The sequence below is a fragment of the Schistosoma mansoni genome, chromosome 1 (genome assembly GCF_000237925.1).
Source record: "Schistosoma mansoni strain Puerto Rico chromosome 1, complete genome".
Lineage (NCBI taxonomy): Eukaryota > Metazoa > Platyhelminthes > Trematoda > Strigeidida > Schistosomatidae > Schistosoma > Schistosoma mansoni.
In genome coordinates, this window is record NC_031495.1 from 62,831,148 (window position 1) to 62,845,942 (window position 14,795).

A 14,795-nucleotide genomic window follows, 5' to 3' on the forward strand; every position below is an offset into this window, starting at 1 on the left:
AAATGTGCCTGGTCCTACGTTATAGCTGACTGACTGAGAAGCGTATAACATATAATTCACTGTTGATCACAATCCATATAATCCAAAGATTAGCATTTTTCCTTATAAATATTGACTACTAAACAAGTGGAGATGTACAACCCTGGATAAGCTTTAACATCAACTTAAATAATAGATACTCAAAGTTCATATTGATGTTTTATTTTATCTTTAAAGGTTAAACAATCAAAATTAAAGAATAAACTACAATTTTATGACTAAAAAAACATGTGTGAAGTTCCCATAAATTTACTAAATACAAATACAAAATAATCCTCATAAAGCCAAGGACAAATATTATATAAGGCAAAGAAGAAAAATAAAAAAGATGAAAACAAAACAGGAACAAAGAAATAGTCTGTTCGAGCAATGATAAGAAGTAGTAGTAGTAGTAGCATTCTCGATTCATTTTCTTCCTTGTCCATACAATCGTTGACTAAACAGAACAACATCAACGATAACAACAACAAAAAAAGATGGGGATAGAGACTAACGAAATTAATTTTGAGAAGATAGAAAATAAGGCTACAATAGTTATGTATATGTATATATATATGTGCTTAGTTACAGTCAAAATGCAATTAAGAAAAAAGAAACAAACTAATCAGGTGGGGTCGAAAGAAAAATTAGCAAACTTGAAATAATATTAAACTGTATCAACAAAGAGTGAATGAAAGAAAGAGAAGAAGAAAAAAAGCACAAAAAGAATCGTACTCAGAAGAATTCAGTTATAAAATAACACGAAATAACCAATAATAATAATAATAACTGACTAATGATGGTAAAATGATCTAGTTGAAACTAATGGTATATCAGTACCATGTACAATATGAATTTTTGAATGATTAAAAGTTTTGTACTCATTAATTTGTATTGATGGATCAAGAATAAATCGGATAGTACGGGTTCGAACTATTGGTATTGAATGATATATGAGCTATAAAAGATGCAGTGGTATGCAAGCGGAGAGGAAAAAATCAATACAATATGATCAAATATATTTTTATATTAAAAGTAATGAATGTAGTTTAAAGTTATAATTTTATATAGCTAATAGCCCCCAAATGCCCTGGTACGGCCGAGAGTACGCTCTCCCTCTCCAAATGCTCTCACATGGCCACGTGTATATAGCCTCTGCCACGGAAGTCCTACTCACTGTCTTCTCGCAGCATCACTGTTGTTTACGAAATTGAGAGGACGAAAAGCGAATGTCCGGCGCTTTAACAGGGTTAGTGGACACAGAAAGTCTACCTAGGGGAGTTGGAAAACCCTGATTCCAAACCAATGGTGCACATGGGCTCCAGTATCCTGACGGAACAAATGGTGTATGAATCAATCGTTGGTCACCAGCTACTATGGGACTGCATCTCCTCACAATGCTCCACTGCCTTTTGGATCAGATCTTTAGGTCTAAGGATCCGGGTGTGGCCCCCTAAGAAAACCACCTGCTTCAGTTTGGGCACCTGAGCAGTATCACAGCCGTCACGCAAATCAAATCAGATTTGTGCGGCGCATATATATTTGGTGCCCCTTTGCACCAAAATTTATGTGTTTAAATAAAATAATAAAATAAGTAGTTTATAGTTTTACTATCCAAGCTATGAAACTTAGCTTTTTAATACACATTTACCTAAAACAGTCAGATTTTTAAACAGATAAATATGATATTTGATAATTGTAATGAAATTCAGTCAATAAGATTAAGATCAAGAAGGACTGAAACTAAATAAAACTCACTAGTTCGATATATACAACTAATATAGGGTTATGAGAATAAAATACCAGTGTTGTTCAAACAAAATGAGATTATACACAAGTGTTATTTGAATTCTATTGTGGTTACATTAACATAACTCCTAACATACAAACGCCCTGGTACGGCTAAGGGTAAGGAGAGTCAACTCTCTCTCTCTCGTGGCTCTCACGTGGCCACGCGTATACAGTCACTGTCAGAGAAGTCCTATTCACTGCCTTCTCGTGAAAAGGGGGTTTACGGAATTGAAAAGACGAAAAGCGAATGTCCGGTGCTTTAACCGAGTTGGTATGTACGGAGGACCCATATAATGGAGTTGGGAAACTCATTCCAAACTAATGGTGCACATGAGCTCCAAGATCCTAAAGAAACAAATGGTGTATAAACCTCTTGTTGGTCACCAACTACCACTGAACAGCATCTCCTTACCTTGCTCCACTGACTTGTGGATTAGAACTTTAGGTCAAATGCTCGGGAGTTTGGCCTACTAGGAAGACCACTTGCTCCGATTAGGGCGGCCGGGCAGTATCTCAGCCCTTACACAAATCGAATAATTTGTGTGGCGCATATATATTTGGTGCCTTCTTGTACCAATGTTTATATATTTAAATAAATAAAGAAATCTACAGACGAAATATACCAGACTATCACATGATTAATTTTGATCTGCAATTAGTTGTACATAAGTTACATCGGTATAATAATTAAAAGTTCAAAGCTTTTCATTGGCCCTTTCAACCAGTTGTTAATACTTAATACGTAGAAATATTACAAAAAAAAGTACCGTGGTGTGTGCCACTGATGTCGACAGATATAAGTAGTATGTATCATCAATCGAAAGTAAAATGCCTGGAGGCAGAAGGTTAAGAAGATCGAAGAAAGGAGAACGAGAACAGAGAAAAGTGGTGTGGAAACGAAGGAACAATGAAGTCTGAGGCGATTGACTAACATTTTGTAAATGAATTATTTATTGTATGATTCTCAGATGTTACTAAGAGATTCTGTGATTATGTATTCAAATGCATTCGATTGTCCTCACTTGTGTTCTCGTTCGCTACAATACTATGATAAATACGATATAACAACAAAAACCGAACTATTATTTAATTGAAAGTCAATTTCATTTTAGTCAGTGTGATCATAATTTGTTAGGCCATAATTAAACTAATCTGAGTCCTGGAATCAACATAAACTCTAGGATGCAGGTGTATCCAGCTGACGAGTCCTAAATGGGACAAGACACCCGCCCTGGATTTCACTGCTGTCCCCATACCACTCATTCTATAGTAACCTGTATAGTAATGGTTATTACGAGGCAATCCAAATACAGTAAACATATGCCAACTAAGGCTGATCATAATTCAAACAAAAAATATCAACAATGGGATAATTCAAATGAATCTAACTGAGGATCACAAAATGATATTCGAATGGATATCTTACAGAGAAAATTTTTTTCACTACAAATCACAACGAAAATAAACAATAAAGAAAACTGTCGTAGTCACTTTACCTGTTTTTCAATTGAGTTCCAGCGGAAAAAGTCGCATGGAACAAGAGAAGACATTGAAGACTTAGAAATATCATTATTTGTGGGAGGGTCCAAGCGAATAATTTCACCATTAGAAGAAATAACCGATGAATATGATGGTGCAATAATTTTGTTCAATGAATTCAAGTCAAGAGATGAAAGGAGATTACAACACCATAATGAATCTGTAGGCTTCGTCAGATCAATCTAGGTATAAATTACGATAACAAATTATTATTTAAAATATTATGAGACAAAAGAAGAGGAAATATAAACATTAAATGAAAACTTTTCATGTTTATAAAATACTTGATATTCGATTAGTGGAAAATGTATGGATAGTAAAATCTTACATGTATTATTAGGAGTACTAAAACTTTACTTCCATACAATAATAACAAAAAAGATGTAACATATAACTATCATTTACTATATTCTACTGAAAAAGGGAAGAACATTAAATGTATGACATATTAAGATAGTTTACATGATAGATAATATAGAAATAATCAAAAAGCACTTAATAGTTGTTTCATTACAGTTTGTAACTTGTAACCAGTGAACACTTTTACAAACCAAAGTTGACAATTTATTTAAGACCATGAACCGATCAATGTTAAATCACTATTGAAAACCTGAAAGCCGTAGTATGGAACTACTTAAGAGTGCACATCCATGATTTCGTACGCGGGAATCGAACGAAGAACCTTCAGTCTCGCACAAACATTTAACCTCTAGACCGTAGTTTATTGACAGAATTCCCCAAATGATATATAAATACTGCATTTTAAATATTTACAACCACTTAGAATTATTTCTTATTATCAGAAGGGGTTTTGTGGAGATTTCAGTATTTTTATTAGTTGAAATCATGAGTCAATTGAAGCTAGACAACCATGGAAAACTTGGAAGCACTGGACGGCCGTTTCATCCTATTATGGGACTCCTCAGCGGGGCGCATCCACGATCCCGCACTCGAGAGATTCGCAACCCAGGACCTACCATAATAGAACGAAACGGCCGTCGAGGGCTTCCAGGTCTTCCATGGTGGTCTAGCTTCAATTGACTCACGCTTTCAACCATGAAAATTATTTCTTAATCAAAAGTATATCAGACTCTTATTAATTAAGTATTATATAACATTCAAGTTAATTCTAAAACAATCACTTATGCTATACTAAATTGATACAAATTTCTAAATACCGATTAAGATAAAATTGTAGAACGTAATACAATGATCAACATTAAATGGATTTAGATAATCAAATAAACAAAGCTTTTCATAAATAACGAACAGAACGAACAAATCGACTGAATAGTCGATGCTGACTGTATATGTTCTTTTAGAAGTCATTATGTCAACCAAAGCATCACGTATGTTTATGAAATAAACACAAATTGATTTCATAAAACCAATAGTAAGACAATTGCCTTATAAATATTGCATAAAGTACACAATGATAATTGGTACTTATAAAATTTTTCCACGTTTTTAGTGATGATCTTTTAAATGTCTATATCCATTTTCGTAAAACATGTTTACAAAATTAAATAAAAAATCCTGACCTGTGAAAAATCACTCGAAATATGCTCCGAAGCTGATAAACAATGAAGTACATCAGTGGGTAAATATTCTTCCATTGGATTTGTCAAGGCACAATTTATAGGAATAAAACTGGGTAGTAGATTAGGAATTTCACATGCAAGAAGAGTTTGACAGGTATCATCAGTAGATGGTTTAAAGTTTGGATTTTCGGAATATGTGTACACTGAATCAATAGCGGGGCTAAAAAATATAGACAGAGCATACTATCATATGTATCACGAGGATACGCAGTTCATTTAAAACACACTTAAACTATAGGAAAAAAACAACAAACAAAACTCAATTACATGGCATTTAGAAAGTGGACCAAATTATAAAGACTTGGTGTATTTTTACAATATTCTTTGAGAAAAGGAAACGTTTAATGCAAACAAAACACATGCCATGGATTCTGTGAAAAACTACTTTTCTCTCGACGGAACCGCCAATAAATCCAGCTGCAGAATTTACAAAACTTGTCGTATTATGGTATTGCATCGAATGTAACAAAAAACATGTGGTTATATTGCTGAATACATTATGTACTTTCTAGATCAGGTGATTTATACAACAGAATTTCAGGAAAGTGAATACAGCTAATTGATATTCATACTGATTGCTTTTTGGTTAAGTTACAAACATTTAAATCGTCGATTAATGACAATAATTAAAATAACCCTTTATGTCATTTAATAAAATAAGGAGAATTCAGCGAAGTAGATTTTCTTTTCGATGAAATCATTTACACTCGTATTTATAGTTGTATGGTAAATATATGTCTATAGAAGGATAGGAGAGATTGCATCATGAATTGACTCGAGACTTATTATCAAATGCGGTTACGCAATAATCAAGGGGTAAGGAAGGAATATAAGGATGAAAATAATTTACGGGTCAGAATATTGAAAGTTAATTGTCCACTTGACAGATATGAAGAAAAAAACGAAAAACATAAAGGTCATAATAAGAACTAAGTGATAATCATGAAAAACTGTCAAAGGATAATAATAAGTAAATGCGGTTTACAATTAACAAAACACTAATCGAATAATAATAGTATTAATAAAAGGGGAATTAGGGCCAAGGAAGGTTGTCAGGTTGAACGTATTACTTTTGTACGCAGAGTTCAGGCTTGAATTAGTGGATTGCCAATGCCTTAGCAGTGTATAAGTTTTCGATTCGACCTCCCTTACTATACAACTTTAAATACGAATGTACAGCTTAAGTAAATGATTTCATTGAAAAAAAAGATTTTCTCCGCTGAATTTTCTTAATGACAATAAGTTTCATTCTCCTCATGACGTGTTTTTAGAACTCCTGTTAGCTAAGGACTCTTCGAATCACTACTTTTATGTTCCGCCGAACGGTTCAAGCTAAATTCATAATCAGTTTCAGTGAGTAATATTTCTTAGCCGAGAGTTCGTCTCACTAAGTTTGTATGATCTAAATTAATTAACATTAGTTTTTCCAATGTTAACCGATGTTCTCTGAGTTTCATTCTTTTCAACTCGACTTCTTCAGCCATAACTTTTTAGATCAGATTTATTAGTATGAGGTTGACTGAACTAGGTCATAATAAGTTTTACGACTATAATTTTATAAGCATTGTCACGAAACATTACTATCCTCGATGATTCGCAGTGTTTTTCTAATGGCTAATGGTTGTTGACGATAGAAATGGAAATAAGGATTCACATAGACATATATTTCATATTTGTTGAAATAAAACATCTAATAGTGTATGACACACAGTATAAAACGTAGAAAAGAATAAATGAAACGATTTTTGACAGACTTTTAAAGAGAATACTATCAAATCTGCCACCTAATTACAAATTTCTTTCTCATCTGCTATCTTTTTCGTATGAATAATATTACTTACTAATATTCAATAGCTTATCTAATTAACAAACATTTCTGGAATCCATAACCTAAGAATCTGCTATGTTGTTATGCAGACGAATTTCCATGTACCTGTTACATTTTAATCCATCTAACCATGATAATTACCTCTTTTAAATGACAAGATGACACAAAACCAAATACATATGATGATATACTTGGTCACCAACTCTATTGAAACGCCGATTAACTTGGGATAAAGAACAATTAAATAATATTCCTTTCCAAATATACGAAAAACTAATCACGATTGAGGATTAGCATTGTAGTATTAAATGATATGCATAATTTTCACTCCGAACTCTCTAAAAGCTTCTTGATGATAAACACTAATAATTACAAAGTAAACTAGAAGTCTGAGAACCTATAAAACTTGAGGAAATGTTAAATGATGTGAACAATTTAATCACCTTGTAAATTAAGAATTAATAATTGATGTAGAAAAAATTCTTAAGGAAGCAAACATTAACAAGTCACCGTACACTGCAAATAAAAATCTATATTACAAGCTTACTTATCATTTATATTAAATGATGAATGTATATCAGTTTGAGTTGATGTAATACGACATAAACAATCGAAAGAATTTGAATTTCGATCGTCTGATATTTGTAAACAATCATATGATGGAATATTTGCAGATCTACATCTATCATCAATATTATCATCATTTACAGAAGAATTTAAAATATCTAAACGACTAGAACATTCAATTGGACTAGGAATATGAGCAACTGAATAATTGTCTAAATGACTAAATGAAGCACTTCGTGTCGATAGTTCATTTGAAGTACACGGTAGAAGTAAATGGCCATTCGAGTAGATGTTCTATTTTTAAAAAATTTGACAAAAGGCAGATGAATGGAAGTTATTTACTCAAAAATAAAATTAATTTGCCTAAATATTGTAGAACAATATGCATCCAAACAAAAAACAGTCTACATTATACTTGTTTAGTTTACTGTACTTTAACAAAGAATGTTGGGGGTGTTAGATCCCCAGAAATCACGTGGTAATCTTTTCATTTTTGTACAAATATTCGATTTATGGATCAAAAATTACTGTGGAACTAGTGTCAAACATTTTTAACACATCGTTCTATCATTTGTGTTAAAGTTATTTCCTAAATAAAAATGATGCATTTCATTAAAGACAAATACAGTCATGTAATAACTTGTAATCTGTATATGTAACTTTATGCGTCAAAACGATACAGAAAGATAAATTGAATGCTCTGTACTATTCAAATTGGTGATCTGAAGGACATTTTTTCCAACAGACTATTGCTCATAACTATCTTGTTTTTCTATCTGTACAGCGCTGACTAAATAGGAGTCCATTTTACCCATTCATGACAATAGGACTTATACAAACATAAGGTATAGAATTACCTTATGTGAATCCATATTCGTTCGAGATTTCGAATCTGTCTGAGGAGTATGTACACGTTCTTCAGAATACTCAGAAAATTCACAATTATTTAATTGTGCGTTTGATGAATGTGGCTGATCTACAAAAGAAATCAAATTAAAAGAATAGAAGATTTGTGAACAATTTATTAAATCATATAGATATCTAAAATAAACAACACAGTAATATTGATGCATTAATTTATGAAATACAACAAAACGAAAGTCTGAAATGTAATTTCAACAACTAACTAAATGGTTAACAGAACTAGATTTTAAAACTGATAGGTTCAAACTACAAGTCTAATGTTTTCACTAGATGAACATGATAGCATCTACTGAAATTAAAAAAACATGAAGTTTGTGCTGATGATGTCGTTCAGAAGGACGATGAAAGCTCCACGACCAAACCATCCAGCCCAGAGAACAAAACCCCATCAAAAGTAATTATGATTTCATAAGAGGCCAAGTTTTATATGCAAATGAAACTTATCGCTTATTGCAGTAAAAATGGATGTAAAATCTCAGAATTTGGGGAAAGAAAAAGAACGGATGCATCTGCACGTGTCCCAACCACCTCAGTTAGTTAAGATTTACCACTTCATCTGTCGATTCCTCATATTTACCTGGTACTCGATTTTTAACCTAGGCATTGCTTACGCCGTGGTTTCAAAATACAGGATCAATCGTTCGAAGACACCTGTGAACGAATACCAGAAACTTAAGAATATCCTCTATTTCTAAAGGTCACTTTTCACCGTCATAAAGTAGAACGGGCGATGACACAAACCCATCCAGAAGTGACATTTTACATTTAGAGGGAGAGAACCGCATTCCAAACATGCTTGCATTGTTCCTTGAGGTGATCAGAAAACACTGCATTTTGTCAGCATCTTCATAAAATAGAGCTATATCATCTGCGTATTCTAAGTCAACAAGTGAATCTCGTGGTAGAAGATCGATTCATGAAAAGTCAGACGATGAAAGTGTTATCTCTGAAAACATGCTTATGACAAAGCTAAATAAAAGTGAGGAAAGCGGAAAATCCTGATGAACACCGTTTTAAGTTATCAACTATAATGACAGTTCATAGTAAGTCTTTGGCCCAACCAGTAGTGTTCGAGTCGACAGCATATAAAAGGTAAACATCATTCTTCGGTATGTCTTACAATGACTGGCACTGCCCCGGAACAAACAACAATAGTCAGACATCGAAAAGTATGACCGTTTTCGAGAACCTGAAAAAGAGTGAATATTCGGTTCACACACTGACACGCAGGTCTTAAATCAGCTCGGTTTTCTCGAATTAGCTCTTCACAAGAATTAGTTAGACACCGAAGTATTATTGGGGCTAATATTTTATACACTATATTAATTAAACTGATTACTCGGAGATTGTCACAAGGGACTTTTAGTCCTTTCTTCTAGACTGGGACGATCAGCAACCGAGACCAGACAGATGGAACTGCAGCCAGTTCTCAGATTCCAGCTAACGTCTACGTTGACCGAACTTTTGAAGCTGGACTATCATCCTTAAAATTTTCAGGGGCTAGTCCATTAGACTCTGCTGACTTACATTGCTTTAGATTACTTATAGCCATTTCAACCTCACTAAGAGTTGGAAGACTTACATCAGTTTACCATTTAGGCTACTTGGAGATAGTGGATAACTGAGGTGTACCTGAAAGCCAGTTGAACTGTCCCTTAAAATGTTTTGTCCATAAGTTCCATCTCCTGGATTGAGAGTGATTAATAGCCTCATCTTTTTCCGAGATAATTTCACTGACATCTGGATTCTTAACACTAGTTTCTTTGATATCTGAACAGTGGTCTACTGTCACCTATCGCTGCTGCCTTTTCCGTCTGTTCTGCTTATGCTACCTATCACTCTTCACGATCATTGCGTAGGCTGCCTTTGTTTCTAATCTTCTTAAGAGACAGACAGGATGGGTTTCTAAGTAACAATCAGTTCTGTAAGGTGTAGCTGAAATCCAGTGATTTTTCCTAAACTTTTTGGATATTATACTAAGCTACCTTAAAGTGGATATCGTTTCAACAGTTGACTAACTCCTTATGCAATATATTTCTAACTTTTTCATCATTAAGTTGAACTCTAATATGTTGATTCGTCCAATGATAAACATACAAACATTTTTATCAGGATTGTGCTGATGACCCACAAGTGAAACACCAAAGTTTATAGCACTTCCTCTAAACTTGAGCCTGTATACGTTTAATTTTACTAACCGCTTCAAATAACTTATTTAACAGTGTCGCTAGGTCAGTAACAGTTTGTCTATATTTTTTGTGTTATCATGTTACAACCTACACATATATTCCTCTTACTAGTTTACATGTTAGTTCCCCCCTGAACTTATATATATATATATATATATATATATATATATATATGACTTCTTAAACCCTATTTATTCGTTCGCTCGCATTCATTTGCGTTTCCACTTCTATTCGTATTCGCTTCGTGTTTTTGTAGCTTTGTGATCTGAGCTGTACAACAGTAAATGGTAGTCAACACGTTGTATTGTCTTCTGAAATTTATGCACCGTTATGAGTTATTTAATAATAGTTATCAGGAAGTGTAGGAATTATCCCAAAAATAATCCACATTTCCATCAACTAATAATAATAGCAGATATGAAAAGGATGAATAGAAACTGGAAAGAACTGGAAAGGAAGGCTCAGGACAGAGTTGGATGGAGAATGCTAGTGAGCGGCCTACGCTCCTCGATGAGGGGTAACAGGCGTAAGTAAGTAAGTAATAACACTTAAAGATAACTAGAAAAAATCTAGTAAAAAATAGACATCATTAGACAGTTTTATGTGCTAATCTAACATACCTAGTTCAAATTCTGATCGTGTAGGCGTGGCTGGTAGTTTAGGTGATTGTAAATTACTCACAGACAATAGTTTAATACTACAAGGGCCATTTATAGATACTGAATGATTTAATAATTCATTATTTACATGTAATGTATGATTTACAGGTAAAACAATAGGTTCCGTTTTACAAGATTCTCGTTTATTAATATTTGAATGTACTAAGTGTTTGCAGTGAATCCTACAAAAAAGGAAAAAAACGAGAACATCAATACATGCACACATACAAAAGAAACTCATTTCAATTATTCAGCGTTATTCGAAAATAACAATAATTAAGTAGGGTGGAAACAAGGAAATAGTGTATGTGAATGAACAATGTCAATCTATATATAGCAATGATACCAAATAACATCATACCAAAGTACAAGTATCAGTCAGTGATTCACTCAGTTGAATTTAAAAATATCATTGTAGCAATAGCCAGTGACTAGTAGTAAGTAAAACTTCATAGAATAACTTTAATGGATTAATTACTCCGTAAAGTGATTCATATCTACAAACACTAATGAAACCAAATGCATAACAACTCATTGTTTAGTTCACGAAGATGTAATGATATCCTTTTTAGGACTTAATACCAAAAGACCTACTCGAAGAGCACCAAATTGCCGAAAACAATCGATTCTCGTATTATAATTGACAATGGTAAATGTAGATGGTATATTGCATTGAATGTTCGTTGATCTGAAGCATACTTTGTATGCAAACAAATAGCTATGTGAGTGATTTCAAAGTTAGGTGTAAAAGCATAATTGAACCAATGAAATTGGGAAAACACATCAATTAAGACAACATAGTCTTGTGCTACACAAAAGGGGATCACAAATTATCCCAACACACTGTTTATACTGAGGGGAAGGAGGATTGGTGATTTAGCGATAAAATTCGACTAAACACTCAAGTTTGTCTATTATGCAGAGATAAGTTGGAAACTATAAGCTACTTGGTTCCAGTTAATTAGACAATTAGAGAAAATTGTTGAATATTTGTTGTTATATAACTCGTGATTATTTTTAATAAAGAGAATATATTTAATCATTTTATTCATCTAATTCATATAGTATACTGATTTTGTCTGATTCTCCAAAAATATCACCATAACTATTGAATTGATTTCGTTGTTGATATGCTTGAGCTAAGTCGATTTTCTCGGTAACAAACGGAGGCCAATGACACAATGGCACGATAGGCTAATCTAATCCGTTGTCCCAGGCCCCGCTAACTAGAGGAAGAAGTCCAAGGCGAAGTAGGGGAATATATATTCCGTAAGCAGCCGAGTACAAGCAAGTCATAAGGGGAAAAAACTCAAACGTATATATACAGCGATAATTTGTCCTTGGGCAGCATTACAAGATAGCACACTCAAAGATACAACAGACCAGTAGCATGTGGGAAATACGACTTGAAGCTGAAAAGAGCGCCTTCGGCGCGAAAACAAGGAAATTCAAATTTTCAAAATAAAATTAAAAAATTAAGCCATTTACCAAGTAAGTTCTGGGGATTTGACATCCCCAACAGTTATTGTGTTTACCTGAAGTATGTAAAATTCAATCGATACACAATAATATCAATTTTTTTTCGAAACAGACTATGAATAACATAGAAACCAACTGAATTATTTACAAGAGACACTTCATTTCACTGATAAGCAATTCCTAAAATAAGTTTTCAACGTTTACTATGTATAATGATTAGAATTTATAAGCATCCCTACCAAAAAATCTACGTTACTACAATGTCTTTGAGTACAAAAAAATGCTCAATAAAAAGACTTACTTAAAAAACATATGATGTTCAACACATGCTCTATAGAAACGTCTGGCTAGTTTTTGGAAGGCAAATTTACACTTCAGTAAAATACGGGGACTCGATGAAGATTTAATATGCTGAAATAAAAAACACAGGTAGATAGAACCACTTTCAGCTGTGAATACAATAAATACTAAAGGATGTATATTTATATATGTGTATATATTTATAGCCTCTAATCAACTAGACAGAATATTAGTATGAACGATGTAGTTGGATTGATGATCTCACAATACCGTTAATCGAACAACATTGCCAATAGGTAGAATTCGTTCTGTATTAACATCACTAATCAAGCTCAGTCAGAATTCAATAATAATTCAAAACTTTGAGTACAATGACTTGTAAATACCTTACAAATAAATTTTACCCCTAAGAAACCGTACAAAAAGGAAGTTGTCTTAAATCTTAATAATTAATTGAAAGCCCATTGATTTATAACAAAGTAAAAACCGTAAAACAGACTTACATTACTTTTGACAACTAAACAAAATTCATCTAAATAGAAGCAGATTTTCACAATCCGAGACCATTTATAATGTGATAAACGTATATGACCCCATTGTAGAAATAAACCAGCAAAATATACTCCCAAAGAAAAATCGAAATTCGGATAATCATTAAATGCAAAAGGAAATAATGGTTGATCTAAAAATTGGTCCAAATAAGAAAATACAAAACACAAATGAGAACTTTTTTTAAACGAACAAGTTAAAAGTAATTTGTTTAAATAATTAAATATCTAAGTTTATTAATGAACAAAACTCATTTATTATGGACAAGAACAGCGCTGGAAAAAGAATTCTTAGAATATAAGAGCAGAAAAAAAGTATTAATATGGGAATAATCCAGCTAGTCAGTCAGTCAAATCCAACGTAGAACCTGGCACATATGTACATCGGTTTATTAATTTATTTAAGCACATAAATACTGATACAAAGGGGCACCAGATATATATGCGCCACACAAATTCAATTTGTGTGAAGGCTATGATACTACCCGGGGGCCCAAACTGAAGCAGGTGGTTTCATTAGGGGGCCACAACCGGAGTCTTTGACCTAAAGGTCTGATCCACAAAGCAGTGGAGCATCGTGAGGAGATGCAGTCCCATGGTAGCCGGTGACCGACGATTGGTTCATACGCCATTTGTCCCCTCAGGATACCGGACCCTATGAGCATCATTGGTTTGGAATCGAGGTTTTCCAACTCCCTTAGGTGGACTTTCCGTGTCCACCAACCCGGTTAAAGCGCCGGACATTCGCTTTTCGTCCTCTCGATTTCGTAAACAACACTCCCGCCGCTAGAAGACAGGGAATAGGACTTCCCTAACATCGATTCAGATTGTCATATCCGATTAGGACAAAAAGATGAAACTGTCAAGATAAATCCCAGAGTATTAAGAGTAGTAACAGTATTAGTGGTAATAGAAAAGATTCAATATGAGATTCGAGAAGAAAATATAAGTTATTGAAACAAAAATAGATAAAAATTGTAAGGAATTTAGAAAATTCGGATCTAAGGAAAAATAACCAGTGAATGCATTTGTGACATTTTGAGTCATGTCATTAAAAGTCTCTAACAATTGGTTATGATAAGCACGCGAACCCCAACCAGTTATTATGTACCTAATAATAGTCAATATCTGTATAGACTGATCACAAATCTTGGCTTGGTTTTCCCAAGCTCTCTTTCAACCTACTCTTACACTGTCCATCACCGCGCGTCGAGTATACATAATGTATAACCTAACCATCTCAGACCATAAATATTCACTACCTAGTCAATCGATTTGTCATTCTTACTTAGTACTTTACATCTAACCTCAGAATTGCTAACTCGACTGAAAGGTTCGAGAATAATCAGATA

At 33.5% G+C, this 14,795-nt stretch overlaps 1 protein-coding gene across 1 annotated transcript in view; it reads right to left on the minus strand.

Moving 5' to 3' along the window:
* Window positions 1–811: 811 nt before the first annotated feature.
* Smp_149640 (hypothetical protein) overlaps window positions 812–14,795 on the minus strand; it is a gene marked incomplete at both ends in the record, with an annotated part of 35,130 nt that continues 21,146 nt past the window's right edge. Inside the window, 8 exons of the mRNA XM_018795146.1 lie at window positions 812–976; window positions 3,306–3,530; window positions 4,890–5,109; window positions 7,325–7,638; window positions 8,202–8,320; window positions 11,078–11,298; window positions 12,897–13,006; window positions 13,399–13,577. Coding sequence (XP_018649488.1) covers window positions 812–976; window positions 3,306–3,530; window positions 4,890–5,109; window positions 7,325–7,638; window positions 8,202–8,320; window positions 11,078–11,298; window positions 12,897–13,006; window positions 13,399–13,577 — 1,553 coding nt within the window. The remainder of the gene's footprint in view (window positions 977–3,305; window positions 3,531–4,889; window positions 5,110–7,324; window positions 7,639–8,201; window positions 8,321–11,077; window positions 11,299–12,896; window positions 13,007–13,398; window positions 13,578–14,795) is intronic.